We start from the raw sequence: 22172 nt of genomic DNA on the forward strand, positions 1-22172 counted from the left end.
TTTATTTTTCTGTTTTTTTTTTACTTCGCTTATCCACCCTCGACCACACACCCCAAAACACCCGGGTACCACCGATTTTTTAAATTTTACTATCGAAACAGGCTTATTTAAGCCATTTTTCACATGTTCGTTTTTCTGTTTTCATCGTTCGTTTGCCTTACGTTAGTTTTTTTTTTTTTTTTTTTTTCAATGTTTTGATTACCCACCCCCGCTTAATTAAAACGTTGTTTTCTTTTTTTACTTCGCTTATAACAAACAAACCTACATCGTTGTCATCACGCTCGACAACTTCCGGGTGTGCACCTGTCAATTTGGTTCTTACTTAAATAAATTCAAACATCTTTCAGTAACTCATTCTGGCTGGCCGATTTTATTTTCAAACTTCGCCTCAGGACTTCCGGTTCGATCCTACCCCCCCCCCCAGTTCTTTTTTATTTAACACCACACACACCTACAAACACCCGGGCAACGCCGGGTACATAAAAATCATAATATCTACGAGTTAACAATGGAGGTCGCCTGTCTATTTAATTTGTTCAACTTTAAAAAGATAAATATTCAACAGTTTTTGCTCGCTGCATGTGGATTAGGCTTTTTCGTATAATAAAAGCGAAACTAATTCTAGCGGTATTTTTCCGTTCGCGACCGCCGGAAATGTCCGAAAGCAATCAGATTTGATCAATGTGGAAATATTTTCCTTATATCAGACAATTGCTATTCAATTTGGACAATCCCTTTTTATGGGGAGCTGGTCCCCCCCCCAACATCTTGGGAAAATAAAAATTAAAAAAAGCGTTCCCGCAGTAAATGAAATGCTACCCCTAAAACGTGCACCTGCCAATTCTGAATAGTTAAATAAATTCAAACGTGTCTCCGTTAGTATTTCGCGGTGGCCCAATGGTTAACGTCGCACTTTTTTTTCACACTTTAATTTCCAACTTTGCCTCAAGGGTTCGGGTTCGACCCTCATACTTACCTACCAAAACTTTTGTTTTATTTTACCCCCACTCCCCCCGGAGTTTTGATTTACCCAAAACCACACACACCTCCAAACACTCGGGCAATGCCGGGTACCCCCCGCTAGTATATAGATAAAATTCACAATCCTTTCTGTAATACAACCATGTTTAGCGCAAACAAACTTCAGTCTATGCCTAACTATCAAGTTTCCATTATAATTATTCAACAGTCTTTGTCTTTACAATAAATATGATATGAGGAGACACTTTGATGATGAAGTGCAATCGAAGTGTAATGCTGTAATATAAATCTCATCTGTCTCTTTAAATGTATGTATGTATGTTTGTATGTATGTATGTTTGTATGTCTGCCTAAAACTTTCAACAGAGGCAACGAATTCCACGAGATCAGTATTGTTTTGAAGCTTGACCCTTTGGACAACAAATATCAAAAAATTGGCTAAAAACATTAGTACCTTCACTCTCAATTCAACTTTTCTAATATTTTCGAAAGTCATCCCCTCTTTTCGATTAGCTAGCCTTAATTTAAACCTACGTCACTTCTGGTTTGGCGATGGATGCAACGGCAAAGACATCACAGTTTTTTTTTCACATTCTTTTCCTCCTTCGCGGTACGGGTTTAAGCATTCCTACCTACTACTACTTTTTTTCTTCTTGCTAAACACACACCTCCAAACACCTGGGCAATTAAGCAGAATGTTTTAAACCCAGTAAATACGATTACAAAAAAAGTTGTAATATTTGTATTCGTAAAAAGGATATGTGAATTTTTTATGTTTATTGTGCAATGTCTAAATCCTCACAGATATTTTATCGAGAGATTTATTAAATAAAAAGCGGCAAGTTTTTCTAAAATAATAGATGCTTTAAGAAGTTGATATAGCTTGCTTGCAGTATTGTGTGTAATATATATGTAGAGACAATTTATAGAAGGCTTTCAGCAATGCAGAAATATGAACAGAAGCAAGACTAAAAACAACATGAAGCAACTAACCTGACAAGCAGCAAAATCTCACCCCTCCGTCGTTGATGTCTCAAGATACTAGAAAGTCTTCTACTCTGATAGTTTGGCTGATAGACTTTGGAATTCCCTTACTGGTTCTTGCTTCCTTTACTGTACTAAGCTGCTGAAATTTAAATGTAATGTGAACAGGCATCTTGCTGCTCAACTCCCCACAATTCCCTGTCATACACGATTCCAAATAATAGCTCCTTATGTTCCACGTGGTAATATGTCTTGTTTGGGGTGAGAATGAATGAAAAAAAAATATTAAAATATTCTTTTTTTTTTTTTTTTATAGATTTGTTTAAACTTATTTACTTTTTAAATAATTTATCCAATTTTTTTACCCTATAAATCTTACTTGCTTATGGAAATCGCTTGAGACAAGGCATGAAGCTACTTGATGTAAGGAGCTAACAAGAACAAAAAATGATTATCACAAAGACAGAAGAAGACAATAGGAAGACAGTTCCACAAGTCTACAGTTCTTGGAAAGAAGCTACCAGAATAGAAAGTTGTATTAAAATGAGTTATCAAAAATTAATAACTTTCCATGAATTGTCCATAAAAATACATTTTTCTTAGCAAATTGTCTATAAAAATGCATTTTATAAGCAAAAATACATTTTATAAGTAAAAATACATTTTTCTAGTTAGTACGTTATATATTGGCACCTTATGACAGAGATTATACTAACTAGTAAGAATTCCGGCAGGGTTTACATAAAGTACATGTTAGGATAAACTGGCAGGTAATGGAAATAAACTCACGTGCAGCTGGCATGATTAAAGTGAGGGGTCAAGGGTTATCTGCCCACACAAAACATATTAGAAATGTTGAATGGTGTGACATAGTATTCAGAGGACAGAAGAGTTTCTAGCCAGTTGGAGTCAGAAAGTAAGAGGGGCAATATACGTTTGATAATGTACAGAGAATCTAAGTGAATGTTGCCTTGAGACTCTGCCCGTATGTTGCTATCTTAAGACTAAAATAAACAAGTTCCTATTTACTTGCTTCCGCATGTGGTCGGTTTTTAATCTGGGAAAAATCCAGCTCCCCAAAAAGGGGCCATTCTGGATAGGAACAAAAATAAATATTATCTCAGTCATGAAGTATTTCTCCTCCACTGACTGATGATAGAAAAAGTGAAGTGTAGTATCAGAATATCATATCAGATACTACACTATGTTCCTAGCCAAAAGGCCAAGTAGAACAACCATTCTCTAAGTAATACCTTTGAAAGTCAAGACTTGATGATGCATGTGTAGATCCATCTTGAGTTAAACAGAAGGTCACGACCAACACATAAAAAAGCAACTATTGGAGAATGAAGACCAGCGACCGTGCACGTATGTAAAAAAAAACAAAAAAACTTTGTCTTATTGATTTGTTTGCTTGATTGCTCACAGGTAGAAACGCACATGTACACCGAACACATTTATTGCGAACGACATGTGCAAAATGTTTTGTTGAACATGCAGTGCTACAAGCAATCATATGATGCGGAGAAGAAGAAGAAGAGTCAGTGAAAAAAAAAAATGTTTGTTTATTTGGAAATGAATTTAACTAAGAAATTTCTAAAAGAATAACAGGAAAAAAAGTAAAGGCGCTTTTGGAATGATGTTTTTAAAATAAAATCGTCCAAGAGTTTTTGTCTGGATTTCGTGAAAGCAATTGGAAGCATTTCTAAAGTGACCCTAAAACTTTTACGTCAAGATTCTGAAAGAATGGATGACATCAAATTTTGGTTCATCAAATCTCTATGAAAAAGTGATATCATAATGCTGCCAAAAGCAATATTATATCTGAGAGATAATTTATAACAACTGATGAAAGAAATATCAATTACAGATGAAAATCTCAAATGCCTTCACCCACCATCCTGGAAAGTATATCACTGACTGATGACAAGACCTGCGTCCGAGAATTTAAGGAAGTCAAATCCTGCCAAATAAAGAAATTTAGAAATCTAAAAGCTAAGAACATAAGAACTAAGTCCACCATTCATCAATAAGCGCCATTGTCAACAAAATTAAGCGTCAGCTGATTTCCTTTGAAGAATAAGTGCTCAATTTCGTCATAACCATCAAGGGGATTCAATGCTTTAACAGAGGAGGCAGCCTTGAATAAATTCAAGGCACAAAGAAATGAGGAAGATGAAAAAAGCACTCGAATGTTAACTGAGAAAAAGAAAACACTTTGTTTTGTTTTTTTCTAAAATGTTGACAGGAAAAAAATGTAAAAGTGCTTTTGGAATGGTCTTTTAAGAGGAATCGTCCAAAAGTTTTTGTCTGGATTTTGTGAAAGCAATTAAAAGCATTCCTAAAGTGACCCTAAAACCTTTATGTGTTTCAGGCAAGTGAAATCAAACTTACCTCTTTTACACTAGTCAAAGAATTTTCCAATTTATGGAGACCAGAAGGGACAGGCAGTGGAAGAAAGTCAAGATTCTGAAAGAATTTATAACATCGACTCCTGTGTCAATTTTTGCAAAAGCTTATTAGAAATATTAATGTACTGCGTTATTGACACTATAATAACATAATTTTAGTTTTATTTTTTTTTAAAAATGTAGTTCCACCTAGACAGCTGTTAAAATGGAAACATTTTCAAATATTATTGACACTATAATAACATAATTTTAGTTTTATTTTTTTTTTAAATGTAGTTCCACCTAGACAGCTGTTAAAATGGAAACATTTTCAAATATTATTGACACACAATATTTACAAAGAAAAAAAAGAAGAATTGCCCCAGACATATAAAAATGTTTACTCTGTATTTATAAGTAAATTATTTTATTTCTGTAAAAGAAATGGATCCATTTCAATTGTAAATATCTTGGAAGAGAATTTTGAATTTAAAGAAAATTTTAATTTTCAAAAAAAAAAAAAAAAAAGAAAAAAGTTATTCCCATTGCTAGATTTAATTTTTCAGTGATTAGTTGAATTCAGCAATGGGAATATCTTGTATTTTAATTGAAAAGTCTTTGAAAGAGTTGTCTCTCTTGTAACTAACATTTTATTTCATTTTCTGTATAAGTTTTAAAATGTGCAAATAAATTAATAATTAAAAACTTCACTGCATCCTATCAAAACTAGGTCAAAGGAATGAAAATATTAGGTTGTCCGAAAAGTTTGTAAACACTTGCAAACAATTGAATTTTTATGCAATTTTTAATTTTTTTGCATTTATATTGTTATATTGATCTTCATCTTTCTATTCCAAATGGCAACTGATAAAATTAAGCTGCGAGTTTTGATTTGTTACTGCTGGAAGCAAGGTCTTTCAACTAGGAAAACCGCAGAAGAGATTTGTGCTGCCAAAAGTGAAGGAACTTTGAAGGAATCATGCATTTGAGTTGCTTCAGAATGGTCGTGCCATCAGTGCCAAACTTTACTATAAGCATTTAGAGCGGGTCTACGAAAAGTTGAAGTAAAAGTACCTGGCTCTGATCAATCAAAAGCGCACTCGATGCACCAGGATGACGAAAGACAAATTTGAAGAGCTGGGCGGCATTGAGGTTCCGCCACATCCAGCTTACAGTCCTGACTGCACTCCATCAGATACAGCTTTTTCTGCTCAATTTAACACTTTCTGAACGGTTGCCGATTTGACTTGTTTGTTGAAGTTGAGGAAATGCATCAAGAATTCTTTGATTCAAAGTCGGTTGAATGGGAATTTGACCCGAAAGCTTGCAGATCGATAGCAAAAAGTTTTTATTTGGAGGATTATTTATTTTTTATAGCTTGGCTAGTGAAATTTCAATTTTTCGTTATAGCTTGGCTAGTGAAATTTCAATTTTTCGTTATAGCTTGGCTAGTAAAATTTCAATTTTTCGTTATAGCTTGGCTAGTGAAATTTCAATTTTTCGTTATAGCTTGGCTAGTGAAATTTCAATTTTTCGTTATAGCTTGGCTAGTGAAATTTCAATTTTTCGTTATAGCTTGGCTAGTGAAATTTCAATTTTTCGTTATAGCTTGGCTAGTGAAATTTCAATTTTTTGTTATAGCTTGGCTAGTGAAATTTCAATTTTTTGTTATAGCTTGGCTAGTAAAATTTCAATTTTTCGTTATAGCTTGGCTAGTGAAATTTCAATTTTTCGTTATAGCTTGGCTAGTGAAATTTCAATTTTTCGTTATGGCTTGGCTAGTGAAATTTCAATTTTTCGTTATAGCTTAGCTAGTGAAATTTCAATTTTTCGTTATAGCTTGGCTAGTGAAATTTCAATTTTTCGTTATAGCTTGGCTAGTGAAATTTCAATTTTTCGTTATAGCTTGGCTAGTGAAATTTCAATTTTTCGTTATAGCTTGGCTAGTGAAATTTCAATTTTTCGTTATAGCTTGGCTAGTGAAATTTCAATTTTTCGTTATAGCTTGGCTAGTGAAATTTCAATTTTTCGTTATAGCTTGGCTAGTGAAATTTCAATTTTTCGTTATAGCTTGGCTAGTGAAATTTCAATTTTTCGTTATAGCTTGGCTAGTGAAATTTCAATTTTTCGTTATAGCTTGGCTAGTGAAATTTCAATTTTTCGTTATAGCTTGGCTAGTGAAATTTCAATTTTTCGTTATAGCTTGGCTAGTGAAATTTCAATTTTTCGTTATAGCTTGGCTAGTGAAATTTCAATTTTTCGTTATAGCTTGGCTAGTGAAATTTCAATTTTTCGTTATAGCTTGGCTAGTGAAATTTCAATTTTTCGTTATAGCTTGGCTAGTGAAATTTCAATTTTTTGTTATAGCTTGGCTAGTGAAATTTCAATTTTTTGTTATAGCTTGGCTAGTGAAATTTCAATTTTTCGTTATAGCTTGGCTAGTGAAATTTCAATTTTTTGTTATAGCTTGGCTAGTGAAATTTCAATTTTTTGTTATAGCTTGGCTAGTGAAATTTCAATTTTTTGTTATAGCTTGGCTAGTGAAATTTCAATTTTTCGTTATAGCTTGGCTAGTGAAATTTCAATTTTTCGTTATAGCTTGGCTAGTGAAATTTCAATTTTTTGTTATAGCTTGGCTAGTGAAATTTCAATTTTTCGTTATAGCTTGGCTAGTGAAATTTCAATTTTTCGTTATAGCTTGGCTAGTGAAATTTCAATTTTTTGCAAGTGTTTACAAACTTTTAGCACAACGTAATAGCTGGTAATGTGGAACTAGAGAATACGAGAGATCTCAACCAACGTGTTAAATGTTGATTATTATATTATGTTCCTAAAATCAATGATTGGCTAATGAAGCAACTCATTTGCATAACCAGTGACATGACACAACTAATTTTCAAAGCTAATGACATGAATTAGTTCACATTCTTTATATACTAATAGGTCTCCACTTATCAAGGCTCAAAAGTTACTCAAGGATAAGGTTTAATAAATCTCTTAGAAAGATGATGAGGCATTTTTTTTTTTACATAGGCATCACCACTTATCAAGGCCAAGAGGCCACTCGAGAATAAGGGTTAAAGAGTGTACAGTAGAAATTGGACAATATAGTAACCGTTAGTAATGGAGATTCGGTAAATTTGTTAACTTATATGGAACGGCTCATCAAAAACTTGTTTACGTTAGACTTGAACACAACCATATTGTAGTCAGCTGGAAAGCAGGAAAACGGAAGACAATTCCATAGGCGTGCAGTTCTAAGAAAGAAGCTTTGCTCATGGAATCTACATTTAGGTTTAGGCACAGATAAAGAGTGAGGGAAATTAGTGATAGTGTTTTCTGCTAGATGAGTGTTTCATGTGAAAGTTTGGCGAGGGGGTACCATAGAATCGAGCTCAGCCGAGCACTTGCCATGAAAATAACGATAAAGCAGAGACAAACTCGCAACATCTCTTCTGTGAGGAAGAGGTTGCAGGGAAGAGAAAAGGACATCTCCTACGAGGCTACAAAGTCTATTTTTAACTCCATCAAGGCAGGATAAGTCCTTTCTAGCAGCTCCTGCCCAGATGTGGCAACAGTATTCCATCCTTTGACGTACTTGACTCTTATTTTGATAGGATTGAAGAAAATGGTTGAAAATGACATTTCGATGAAAATAAAAGCATTGGAACGATAAACCATTCGTTGATCCTTATTCGGTCCAGGCAATGTCGGATCTCCCTGCAGAATTTGATTATTTAAGAGGGCACCTAAAATAAAATTTTGTTAATTTGTCGAAAAATAATATTGTAAGCTGGGAGGCAGACATGTGGTATTATGTTCCATAGGCAGAAAGTTTTGAGCAAGAAATTTTGTTCATGGAAGTTCTGTTTAGTTTTAGGCACACAGAGGAAGAAAAGAAAATTGTTTACAGTGGTTGTAAGGTAGACGAGTTTTTGCTGTGAATGTCTTACGGGGGGGGGGGGAAGTAGAGATTGGAATTTGCATCCAATTGTTCTAATGTTTCCATAGCCCTTTGAGCCCCTGGAGGGGCATAGGCCATCTACAACTTTTTGTAGATGTTTTTGTAGCGAGAAGTTCTTTTTACAGGGTGAGGGTGCTGGCCCCACGCCCAACCTTCCCAGAAGGTACATACAGTGCCTAGCCTTCCCAAATGGTCACCCATCTGGTACTGGCCGGGCTCAACAACCAGTGTGAAAAACGTGATTGCGCCGTACATGTTCTTATGTTTGTGCCATTTTTATTATTATTAAAGCTACCTTCTCTCTACCCTTGCAGGTACAGCACACCAGGCGATAACGTTTCGCTCGACTAGATGCAATAAGTAATTCATTTCAGCTTCATGACAAGATTATAACTGTAACGTTGTACAGTTTTTTTTAACAATTCAGAATAATCTACAGTAACATTTTAATGGACCTAACTCATTGTAAATGAAAGTCTCACAAAGAAACAGGAAAGGAAAAGGAACAAAATTCGACTCATTTTTTCTCTTTTAAAGAGAAAGCATTTATTTTTGGTATTTCCAACAACGCATTGACTCTTGTTTTGAACAGTTCATTTCTTTTATCTTGTCTCCCATGTCTTTTTAAGACGCTCTCGTTATCCACGTTTTGTTTGTTGTTATTTTCCAGCTATGTCTCGAATGCATACTTCTCCATCCACGTGTTTTTTTTTTCTTTCTCTGCTTTTTCTTTCCTTTCCCTTCTTTCCATGTGACATCACTTCTCACAGCTGGCTTGGTCATTTGCATATGTTAACCATCATACAGCTGCTGCTGCTAACAGCGCTAGCGTTTCTGTTACATGACTGCTTAATTTAGATGATAATTAAATTAATTAAAAATGCTTTACGGCTCTAAAACAACACTGATACTAACTAAACTAGACGTGAAGAATTCAAGAATACCTTTATTCTAAAACTAACGTGCATTTTGTCTTACCTTGACCCCAGCCAAAGAATTTTCCAATACAGAAAGGCTGGAACTTAATGATGGCCGGGGAAGATCTACATGCTGAAAAGTATTTAGAAACTCATTTATAAATCATTTTAAAACATTTACATTGAATTACACAGTAAACCACTTTCCCCATGCCGATACTTATCCCAGAAAAATGGCACTTATGAAATCTTTAATTTTTTTCTGCAATCGAACTATATTTCATAAAAAAAATCAATCTATGCCTGACTTGTCCACCAAGTTTCAATAATGAATGTTCAACAGTCTTTGTTTTATCACTGTTAAAATGATATGTGAGGATCACCTTATCAGTAGGGTGTGTGATTCTGGATGGGATTCACACTCACCTAACCGTTACCTCCTTTCCTGATTTTTATCAAAACCGGTTATATTCAAGACTGTCTGCTCTTTTTTGCTTCTGGTTTCTACTCCGCAGATGGAACAACAGTGACAAGCAGGATATAGTTGCTCCTGATTAATGACTATCTTCTAAGCAACCCCCCCCCCATTTTCCTATGTTAAAAATGGCTTTCTTGCCTGCTTGATCATTGTTTAATTACTCAGCCAAATGGAAAGTAGAAACAGGAAGTTAAAAAGAGTCGACAATCTTGACTATTGCCAAATAATCCTCAATCTATTTCATAAAGTGCCATCACATTCTGAATGAGAGCAATGACAAGAGAGGAGTGTGTCAGAGTTATTGACAATTGTGCTTCCCATTGAACAGCAATAAAACACAAAGACTGTTGGATATTAATGGTTGGAATTTGGTGGACAATCCAGGCATATCATGATAGTTTATTTGTAGCAAATATAATTGGATAACAGAAAGTATTATGAATTTTATTAATAATTCCATTGATGGAATGATGATGATGATGATGACGACGACGACGACAACGATGATGCTGATAATGATGACAATGATAACGATGGTTATGATGATGATGATGATAAAAGTAAAATAAAATATAATTCTGAAAAAAAAAAAAACGAATTCCTTTAATTCATAGACTATCATTTTAGATAAGTAATAGTTTTTGAAAATTTAAGCTTTGGCTTGGTTAAATTATCTTTGAAAAAAAAAAATGAAAAATGAAAAAAACGATGTGCTCTTGCAGGTATCGTCTTTGGTGTATTTAATAATTACGTCTAAACACATGTGCTGTCTTAAAATTTGAATATAAAAAATTCTAATTTTGTAAGCCTAATACAAACTGCGGTGCTTATTCAAATTGGCACTTATAGTGGCAATTAAAAGTAAAGAAAATACAGAAAAGTCTGTATGATGTATGTACCAGTTACGGAACAAAGATGAAATATTCCAAAAATCACGTAATTTGATCAAGTAGTTTTTTTTATTTAAGAAACTCAAATTTTACTCCGTGTTGATGAAGGGGAAAAACAGTAACGGCCAAAGTAGAATCAAGGGCAGATAACTGATTTTCATTTCCATGGGGGAGGGGGGGATAATGCTGGAAAAACAACTGAAACGTTAAGATTTAAAGCCAAACTTAATGTGTATATTTATTTATTTTTTTTTTTTTTCAGAAAATATTTTCAAATTACAGAAACTTTTTTTTAGAAGAGTCCTTTTATATATCACTAGTGGGGGTACCTGGTATTGCCCGGGTGTTTGGAGGTCTGTGTGTTGGGGAGGGAGGGGGTAGATCAAAACAACCCTGTTTAAAAAACACGTTGGCCGGATGTTTGGAGGTGTAAAAGAAACAATAAAGTTTTGGTAAGAAGGTAGGCTCGAACCTGAAACCTTGATGCGAAGGTGGAAACAAAAGGGGGAAAAAAAAAAACCCAGACACCTAACCATCTGGGCCATTGGGGAGAGGAAGTGAAAGCTGTCTTAATTCAACGTTTATAAAGTGAAATAGACAGGTGCGCGAAAGTTAAGTCGCGTGATGTTTGACCTTATTAAGGTCAAACTAAGTTTGGCGCTGCAAGCCAGTTTCTGTTTCCCCTACCCCAGCATTCATTTTTTTTTATACTGAAAAGCGGAACAAAGACGTCGCGATCGAAAAAAATCTTGAAAATAGCGTAAAAATCGAGCAAATTAAAGATAGACATGACCCTCGTTCTTAACTTGTAGATATTATGATTTAGACGCGATATAAAAAGTTTTAAGAAGGAGTGAGCCGACTGAGAAGCCCGGCGAAAAAAGCCTTTGGCGGACATGCACAAAAAGTGCACACACTAACACATATTTTCGATTTTATATATATAGATAATTATATCATAAGTATAGGTCATTGATTACCCGACTAGGGTATTAAGACCATAAGTTAAGATATTGATCCTCTTCTGTCAAAGAGTGTCAAGTAGCACTAGTAATTCACTTGAAAAATATTAGGGTAGGGTCACTGGCTCAGTATGAAAAACTGGTATTGATATAGGTCTTTGTGGCTCTTCCATTCTGTAGTCCAATCTTGTGGCCCTGGAGGTAATCTTATGTCCTTTGTGTTTGCTGTACTGCTGTGGGATCAGGATTGGATGCCTGCTCTATGATTATGCTCGGCTTGATGATCCAATTTTTGGTGGGGGGGGGGGTCTTCTTTCCGAACTTTCAAGAACTGAGCTTGCAAGTTTTTTTGAGGCAATCTGTTGTTTCTTAGTCAGGTCTAGTCTTATGTAGACTCGGCTGTGGATCTCGTTGGTGCTGTTATGTAATTCTTCGACCCTGGCTAATATTTGTTTCTTTTCACCAAGAGTGTCCAGCTCAACTTTTAGTAGTTTACTATTTCCCCTGTTGAGAGATCCTAGGCGAGTATCCTTCTTTACTTTCACTGCCAATTTTAATTCCTTCTTGATCATTTCTTGGACAGCTTGGATGTCCTCCTCAGGTGTGTCTGATTCTGGAAAGTTAAAAGCAATCAGGTTCAGCTTCCTTTGTTCTATATCTTCAAGCTCTTTTACTTCCTCTCTAAGGCTCCTTGTGTCTGGGGTTGGTGGATGGGTGTTTGATTTAGCCAGTTTGGACACCCTTTCCTCTGTATAGTAGTGGATAATTCTGCATTGGCATTAACCAGTCTTTGCTCTATATTAGGTTATAAGTTAACAACAAAATTTGAAGAATATTAAAATGGCTTCGGCCTCCATTTATCGGTAAAGAACGGTAAAAAAACAAAAAAACAAAATGGACCCGGATTTATTAAAAAAAAAAATAGACTTGGCATTATTTGCGATTTTAATTTCTAATGACTATGTTCATTGGGAAAGCTAAAAAAAAAAACAAAAAAAAAAAAAAAAACGAAACATTTTTCACTATTCACCAAAAAAACAAACAAAAAAAAAACAACTATAGACAATTTATATCAAGGGGCATAACTCCCAACAGGGAGTTATGCCCCTTGATATAAATACACTTACAAATCAAACCGAAGTAACTTTCTACACAAAATTTCAAAACTGTAATAAGATTAATTTGTTGCATAAATCTCCCTAGATATAATGTTAGTCATATGTATATTACTATGCACAAGATTTATTCCTAAATTAATGAACCGATCATTATGAATTTTAGAACATCACTTCTAGGAGTAAGTGGTCATAGTGTGAACTATATTTAGTTTGATTTAGTTTTATACAAAGTGAGGAAAAAGTGACTGGAAGCCGTTCAGGAAAATTCAAATACCTCTGATTTTTGTGAAATTTTATCAATAGAATAAATATTCCCCAAATTTCAGATACTTTAGAGTCTTTTAAATGTTTTTTATGGGGTGTAATATTGGAACAATTTTAAACTGGAAAATTCAAATATTTCAGATCTGCATTAAATGGTATCAATAGTCATTAGACACCAACTAAGCACGATCCTTGAATTTCAGTTTCTCATTCTTTGAGGTGTTACTTTATTGCTTATTTATCTGAGGGATTCTTACTGGTGAATGCCGACGGGGCTGCCCAGACATTTTTGCAGGTCAGATTGCTCTTCTTCTATGGCACTGGCTTTTCAAACCCACTTTATGGACCTTGTGTCACATCTTTCTACCATGAGAGGGAAATAAACAAACCCTGAATTTCAGTTTCTTCTTGCAACCCCTTAAGCTTAAACCCTAAGTTTTAGACATTTTCTACAATGAAAATCATTTAACGGATTTTGATCAAAATTGGAAGAAGGATTCTAGATGTAAGGTTTAGTATTAATATATCTGGATTTTAATTTTTGTAAAGCTAAAAGTGGTGCAAAACTGAGAATTAATTTTACTTGTTCGAAGACAGGTAGTCTTCTACCGAATGCTGCATCTATAATGACGTTGTTCACACGGTCCTTCTCTATATGAGTGCAAAACCTCACTCCTGCGAGTAGCTGACAATCAAAGGTTGGAAGTTTGCAATTGGTGGTGTCTTTGGCACATTTTCAGGATTTGTATTCGTATCTCGACCACGTCCAAAATGCCACAATCCAGACACAATGTAAGCTTTCTAGACTTGAGAAAGTACTTCTTATTAGGAGGCTCTGATAGTTTGGACACACCCTTTGTTGTCCACCAACTGACCTGATTCACAAGGCAATAGCACCAGCACGGGTGGTCAACTGAAGATGTGGCTCACAACGGTCAAACTGACTTGGAAGCAATAACCTGTTCTTGCGTCTTTGGTGTGTAACAATGGAATAGCGAATGGTTTAAGTATGCTGAGAAGTCAGCAGCGGACAGACCTGGATGGATTGTCTTGACTTGTGATGCGTCAAATTCACTTAGAGCCAGCTCAACCCTTCACTCCGGGTAAATATAACGTATGAGTAACGATTATGATAACAAATTTTCAATAGACGAGACTGCATGTTTGAAAATATTTAAATTTATTCTTAAAAAATCTAAATAAATAACCAGCATTCATTTAAGACTAGCTTCAGTGCCCGGCATTGCCCGGCATTGCCCGGGTGTTTGGAGGTGTGTGTTAAGCAAAAAAAAAAAAAAAGTGGTAGTAGGCAGGAAGGCTCGAACCCGTACCATGAAGGAGGAAAAGAATGTGAAAAAAAAAAAGTGACGTCATGCCATTGCGTCCATTCCCAAACCGGAAGTGACAAAGGTTTAAATTAAGGCTAGTCAATCGAAAAGAGGGGATGACTTTTGAAAATATCAGCAAAAAAAGCAACCCCTCCTTGTAGAAAACTGCCCTGTTGAGGGCAAAGGAATTAATGTTTTTAGCCAATTTTTCGATATTTGTCGTCCGAAGGGTCAAACTTCAAAACGATACCAATCTAGTGAAAATCCGTAGATGGACTACTATGACTTGTGATGCAGCGAATTCACTTCGAGCCCCCTCACCCCCAGTTGAATGCCATCACAAGTACAAATAAGAAAGTCTTTTAGTGAATAAAATTGAAAATAAAAATGTTTTGAGATTTGTTTTCGCTTATAATACGTCTGCTTTGAGACAAAGAGAGTAGGTCACTTGTGTGCAAAAAAAAATGTTGAACTTTTTGCAATTTCAGCTTACCTTATGGCCACAATTAGGCAAAGTCTCTTCGTGTGAAACGGATTGTGAATGAGGCTTTTCTAATGCCTGAAAATATGGCCAAATTCAACAGGTAAAAAGAAAAAAAATTAATTACTATACTTGTTAATTACACTATTTGCTTGTGAATAGTAAAATATCATAACACATATATATATATATATATATATATGTAATACATATATATGTGAAAAACTACACGATATATAAAATAGAATGCCATGGAGACAAGATGTATGGAAAAAAGACAAGAGGAAGAACAAATTAAACACGGGAAGAAATCATCAAAAACAAGACATTTACCGGTTTCGTTTGAATCAATGAACATTTTCAGAAAAAGTGAAAACTTATAAATTTCTTGAATAACAGTTAACCAGGAAAAAAAAGAAATGCACAACAGGATTTTTTGGGCATGTGCATAACGATTTGAAAAATTATGCAGTGTGTGCAAAGCAAGATATAAAAATGGGGAAAAAGGAGAAAAAAAAGAACAGAAAAACAAAACAAATGAAAATATGGACGAAATGCAATACAAAATAAACTATTTTAATTGCGATCAAGTTTGCTATGAAGTGGCAACATATATTGTTTGAGTGCAATTTTTGACAAATGTTTTGTTAAAATCTGAGTTTAAGGTTTATATTAGACTAGCGAGGGGTACCCGGCATTGCCCGGGTGTTTGGAGGTGTGGGGGGATGGGGGTAAAAAAAAAAAGTAAGTATGAGGATCGAACCCGAACCGTTGAGGCAAAGTTGTAAATTAAAGTGTGAAAAAAAAAAAGTTCGACGTTAACCATTGCCCCACCGTGAGATGCTAACGGAAACACGTTTGAATTTATTTAATTACTTGGATTTAGCAGGTGCCCGTTTTAATGAGTTAATGAGGTCAAGTTTGACTGCGGGATAGTATTCATTTACTGCTGAATGCTCTTTTCCCCCAAGATGTTATAGGAAAAAGACTAACCCACATGCGGCGAGCGACAAATATTGAATATTTATCTTCCCGAAATCGAGCAAATTAAATAGACAGGCGAGCTTCGTTGTTAACTGTGAGATATTACGATTTATATGTGATATAAAAAGTTTTAAAACGTTGTGAAGCGAGCGACCGCTTCTCTGAAAAAACCTTTTGTTGACATACAGAAAAAGCGAACACACATACATACATACATACATTTTCGCTTTTATATATATAGATGGTGATGAAACAAGGATTACAGCACTTTCCATTAATTGTGACATGGAAGAAAAGATTCAGTTTTGAGGAGAGTGCAATTCTGACTTTATAAACTGTACCTTTTTCAAGACTTGATTTGACTGAAACCAGTAAATCTCTTGCTCATAATGATTTCTTCTGGTGTTTTGTCTTTTTCTAACATTTATATAAGAGCCAGGTACGTCCAAGGATGGAATATTGTTGCCACATCTGGGCAGGAGCTGCTAGAAAGGACTTGTCCTGCCTTGATAGAGTTAAAAATAGACTTCGTAGCCTCATAGGAGATGTCCTTTTCTCTTCCTTGCAACTTCTATCTCACAGAAGAGATGTTGCGAGTTTGTATGTATCGTTATTTTCATGGAAGGTGTTCAACTGAGCTTCAGTCTATGGTCCCCCCTCGCCAAACTTTCACAAGAAACACTCGTTTAGCTGTAAACACTATCAATAATAATATATATACATTAGGCTCGATTCTTGTTTTGTACCATTTGTAGAATAAACCTTATTGTATTACCCCAATCAAACTTATATATTATAAATAGATGACAAAAGTCTATATTCTAAATTACATGATGCTGACCATCTTACAATTTATTTCTTTGATTCTGTTGATACTTACAATTCTTGACAGCATCTGTTTCATAGCACAAAATCAATCACTTAATTATTATATCAATCAGTGAATCTATTTTGCCCTTAACTCATCAGAAGAAATAGCGACAATCAATCCACCAAAAGAAAATAAAATGTGTTTGGACATGGTTAAAAAAATCTGAAAATTGGTAGAGAAAATGAAATTACCTTCAATTTTCCCCACTCTTTATCTGTGCCTAAATCAAAACGTAGATTCCATGAACAAAGCTTCTTTCTCAGAACTGCATGCCTGTGGAACTCTGTTCCGTCTGCCTGCTTCCCACCTGACTACAAGCTGGATGTCTTCAAGTCCAATGTTAACAAATTCCTAATGAACCGCCCCCTTAAGTAAACACTTCATTAAATCTCCACACTAACGTACTGCACTTGCAATAACCCTTATCCCTGAGTGGCTTCCGGGCCTTGATAAGTGGTGACCACCGTGTAAAAAAAAAAATGTTGCTTTCATTATGCCATTTTAATATAATGAATATATACATATTTTAATAAAATTAATATATATATATATATATATATATATATATATATATATATATATATGTATATATATATATATATATATATATATATATATATATATATATATGTATATATATTTTAATATATAAGTCACAGATTAAAGATCAAGTGAATTATCCTGTCAGATATTACATTGAAGTAATACTTTCAGGATGAGCCTAGCCAAAAAGGTGTGTAAATTTCCACACACCCCTGTACGTATTTCATTATTGACAAAAATATATGCAATGGAATTGAACATTGATTCAATATTTGATGCAATATCTCCGCACCCCCAAGGATTCTGAATTTCTTCTACCAATGGATCTTTATATCGTCGAAGTGGACGACCATAACAGTATGGGACAACCAAAGATTCTTAATATATTGGATTACTGATTTTTCCCCTGGATCACTACTCCTCCGACCTAGCAGTATCCCTGATAATTCTGATAATGGACTGCCCAGGTTCTATGAATTCCTTTTTTCTATGACTCTTATTTACCATTCAAATAACATTTTCAATATATGTGCTGAAAAGCAAAATACTTGTTTATTCACATCTGAACATTTTGTCAATTACATTTCATTTCCTCTGATGATATGAGCCATTATTGAAAATCCATGGATTAAGAAAATAAACATAATTTTTCTCTATATATTCCTTGTTTCAAACAATAAATTCTTAACTTAAACATATGTGTATGCATTTTGATTTACAGAATTTTACTTTAATTATTAAACTTATATTTTAATATAATTAACATATATATAAATATTTTAATAAATTTAACACACACACACGCACATATATATATATTAATATAATTAACATATATATTAATATAATTAATATATATATTTTAATATAATTAACATATATATATATTAATATAATTTATATATATATATATATATATTTTAATATAATTTATATATTTTTTTTCATATAATTTATATATATATATATATATATATATTTTAATATAATTTATATATATATTTTAATATAATTTATATATATATATTTTAATATAATTTATATATATATATTTTAATATAATCTATATATATATATATATTTTAATATAGTTTATATATATATTAATATAGTTTATATATATATTAATATAGTTTATATATATATATATATTAATATAGTTTATATATATATTAATATAGTTTATATATATATTAATATAGTTTATATATATATATATATATTTTAATATAGTTTATATATATATATATTTTAATATAGTTTATATATATATTAATTTATATATATATATAAATATAATTTATATATATATATATATATATATATATATATAATTTATATATATTAATATAATTTATATATATATATATATATATATATATATATATAAAATATATTATTAGCAGTAATTGTGTTACCTTGCGCTGATGATTCCCAAAAAGATGAAACACTTGTGTCTGTGGGTATTAAAATTATTATTGTAATAATTATGTCAGCCTCATGTAAAAACACGGTTTCTTCCCATTGATCATCCTTAAGTTGAAATATAAAGTCGGTCGCCTAAGCTCGGGTGCATAGATCATGACGTTATAATCATTAGATCACTCTGGCGGATGTTACGACATTTAAAAAATAAATGTTTAAATTTCAACGATATGTACATATGTTGTTGTGGTGATCTTGTCAATGTCCTAGCAGCTTCCAAAAAAAAGTTAACAACAAAACACACAGAAAGAAACACAATTTAAAAATGTTATATATTTTTTTTTTGTATTTAACCTTGAAATACAATTTTTCAGTTAGCAAATATGAAAACGGCAAACATGTGCATAGCGTGCTGTAGTAAATTGTTTAAAAGCGTGAGTGGGTATCACTTGCTCATCTTGAGTGTCAAAACAGATGGGTATTTGATTCTATCGTGTTGACAATCTAAAGCCACGGTTCACAAAATTTTTCTGGCATAGTAAAGAATGGAACTGTAGATTGGCTTATTGGTTTTTCTGGCAGTGACGATCTATTTTTCGTGTTCGTTTCTTCACATTTTTTATGGACTAGTACGCATACATGTCTTCGCACGAAACATCTTTAAAAATTGATTTTTTTTATGCTACTCAATATTTTGATACTCAATGATTTGATACTAAATATTTTAGAACTCAATATTTTAGAACTCAATATTTTAGAACTCAATATTTTAGAACTCAGTATTTTAGAACTCAATATTTTAGAACTCAATATTTTAGAACTCAATATTTTAGAACTCAATATTTTAGAACTCAATATTTTAGAACTCAGTATTTTAGAACTCAATATTTTGATACTCAATATTTTGATACTCAATATTTTAGAACTCAATATTTTGATAATCAATATTTTGATACTCAATGTTTTCATACTCAATGTTTTGATACTCAACATTTTAGAACTCAATATTTTGATACTCAACATTTTAGAACTCAATATTTTGGCACCCACTATTTTCGTACTCAATATTTTGATACTAATTTTTGGTATTCTATATTTTGTAAATTCCTGTGCACTTGTTTTACAACAATGTTGGTCTGTGATCACATGGTGACATTTAAAGACTGCAGACGCACGTTTAAAACTGTTTCAAATAGTGACAACAAAAAAAATCATACGGTTCTCAAAAACATTAATGCGTAAATGATCAAAAAAGGATCTGAACTCAAAACAGTTGATTTTTTTTTTTACCTGCACACAAGTTATCCTTTAAGTAAATTACAGCTATGCAATAATACATTTCAAGATTAATGTACAACCATTAAAGGCACAATTCAGTGGGAAGTGAATATTCTCCAGGACATTACCTCCTGGTTTGAAGAGGGATGAGTTTAGTATCTGGTTTGTGGTCATGACACCATCGACCATTTAATAGCTGCCAAGACATGTATGCAATTTGTGGCAGCCATTAAAACTCAAATTTAATTACAAAAGTTAAAAAAAAAATGTTTTTGCTCTGACAAAAAAAAAAAAAAAAAAATTGGGGTGCTTACACAGATGAAGAACAAAGATGAAAATCAGATTTAAAAATAAAACTTCTTTGATATAATTACGTATCCTCACCGAAAATTAGGAAAAATTACCAATTAGAATTTTAATTAGAAGTAAAAATCAACTTTATCATATTTTTATGAGTTGTACATTTTAATAGAAATTTTAACATTGGCCCCAAATGACAGACTGAATTACCTCCCGTTTTCTTATAACTCTCCAAAATTACTTAATACGATAAAACTGCAGTTTATAATAAAATTGATTTGTATTTTTTATTAAAATTCTACTTGATTGATTTTTTCTAAATTTTATTGAGGATTTTTATTTTTCGCTTGAAATGTAAATATATCAAACACATTTTATTTGGAATGTGATTTTCATCTGTGCCTTTATCAGTAAAAGCACCAGAATTTTTAGCTTTGTTCAAACCCACAGTGACCTTTCTGGGTATCTGGATTTTTTTTTTCTTTTTTTTTTTTTTTTTACAATAAACACTGACCTTGTGTCTAAACCTGTCCTTTCAATGAAACAAATAAATAAGAACTTTTAAATATTTTTCATGGAAATCACCAAGATACAAAAACTGATTTTTATTTTTAATTAAAATCCTACTCAATAAATGTTTCTAATTTTTGGTGTAGATACCCATTTTTTTGCTTGATTCGTAAGGGCATAAAATAGGTTTTCTTTGGAATGTGATTTCCATCCATGTCTTTATTATTTTTATTTTGTATGAGCGTCAAAATTGGTTGGGTACTTCATCATAATGAAGAGACTATTTCTTTAACTTTTTAAAAACAGAGTGCCCCCCTCCCCTTCTTATCAAATGTCACCTACTGCAGATCGTTAATGAAACATACAATCAACCATACTTGGTACAAATAATCTCCAATCTATGCCTGACCTGTCCATCAAGTTTCAGTAATGAATGCCCAACAGTCTTATTTTTATTGCCCTCCAATGTTAGTCATAATCAAGTGGCTTCCAGGCCTTCATAAGTGGTGACTCCTTTGTAAAAAAAAAAAAAAAAAAAAAAAAAGATAGAGAGGTGGGGGATTTATTGATAGTGATTTTGGCTAGACGAGTGTTTTTTGTGAAAGATTGGCAAGGAAGAACCATAGATTGGAGCTCAGTCGAACATTCGCTATGAAACAAAGTTTATAAAATATTAATAAAAAAAATGGTAAAGACTTTAACATTTTTTTTTATTTAATGTTATAAACCTTCGTTGTATTAAAAACCAACTGACCCTTTTTTTTTCTCTTTTTATAAAAATTCACCATCAAACGGAGGTATTTCCCTTGCATCAATGACTTTTTATGCAAAAGTAACTCACCTTATATATTATTTTTTTATTTGACATTCTTCTGAAGCAGATGGATTGGTGACTTGTTTTTCTTTTAGAATTCGACTTAATTAAAAAACACAAAATACAGACAAATCTTTACGATGTACGCACTCGTCATGGAATGAAAACATCATATTCCAAAAATCACATGAATTGATCAAGTAGTTTATTTTTATATAGAAAATCATCTTTTTAGGAATTTTGAAAGTAAATTGTTGTTCATTAAAAGGCTGATTTTGATTTCAACAGTTCGAATTGAGTTACCTCTGTCTTATTTATAAAACATGGCAGATCAAAAAATGGTGTCTTGCTTTGTAATAAAATTTGATTTTGTTAGTTAAAAGAAAATAGTTGATCAATTGATGTGATATTTGGAATATGACATCTTCATTCTATGACGGATACGTACATAAAGATTTTTCTGTATTTTCTGCATATTTGTTTTGGTGCTTGTTAAGATAGAGTCAACAGACCGATTTTTAAATATGTCGTTTTAAGCAAAAACAATATTACATAATTAATTTTCTCGTCGAAAATAGTAATATATCCAAAAATTACGAAAATTCGTCAAGTAGAACAACTGCTATTGTGTTTTTAGTATATATATATATATATATATATATATATATATATATAGTGAATAAATGACAA

General features: G+C 32.7%; 1 protein-coding gene across 7 annotated transcripts in view; it reads right to left on the reverse strand.

Annotated features, from left to right (window-relative positions):
* LOC145256505 (GRAM domain-containing protein 4-like) overlaps positions 1–22172 on the reverse strand; it is a 390407-nt gene that overhangs the window by 85029 nt on the left and 283206 nt on the right. Inside the window, exon 15 of one of the 7 annotated variants that reach the window (XM_080115470.1) lies at positions 9298–9369. The exons of the other annotated variants lie outside the window; for them this stretch is intronic. Coding sequence (XP_079971596.1) covers positions 9298–9369 — 72 coding nt within the window. The remainder of the gene's footprint in view (positions 1–9297; positions 9370–22172) is intronic. 7 annotated transcript variants of the gene reach the window in all.

Source organism: Euprymna scolopes, chromosome 32 (assembly GCF_053919585.1).
Source record: "Euprymna scolopes isolate OS-2025 chromosome 32, ASM5391958v1, whole genome shotgun sequence".
Taxonomy (NCBI): domain Eukaryota; kingdom Metazoa; phylum Mollusca; class Cephalopoda; order Sepiida; family Sepiolidae; genus Euprymna; species Euprymna scolopes.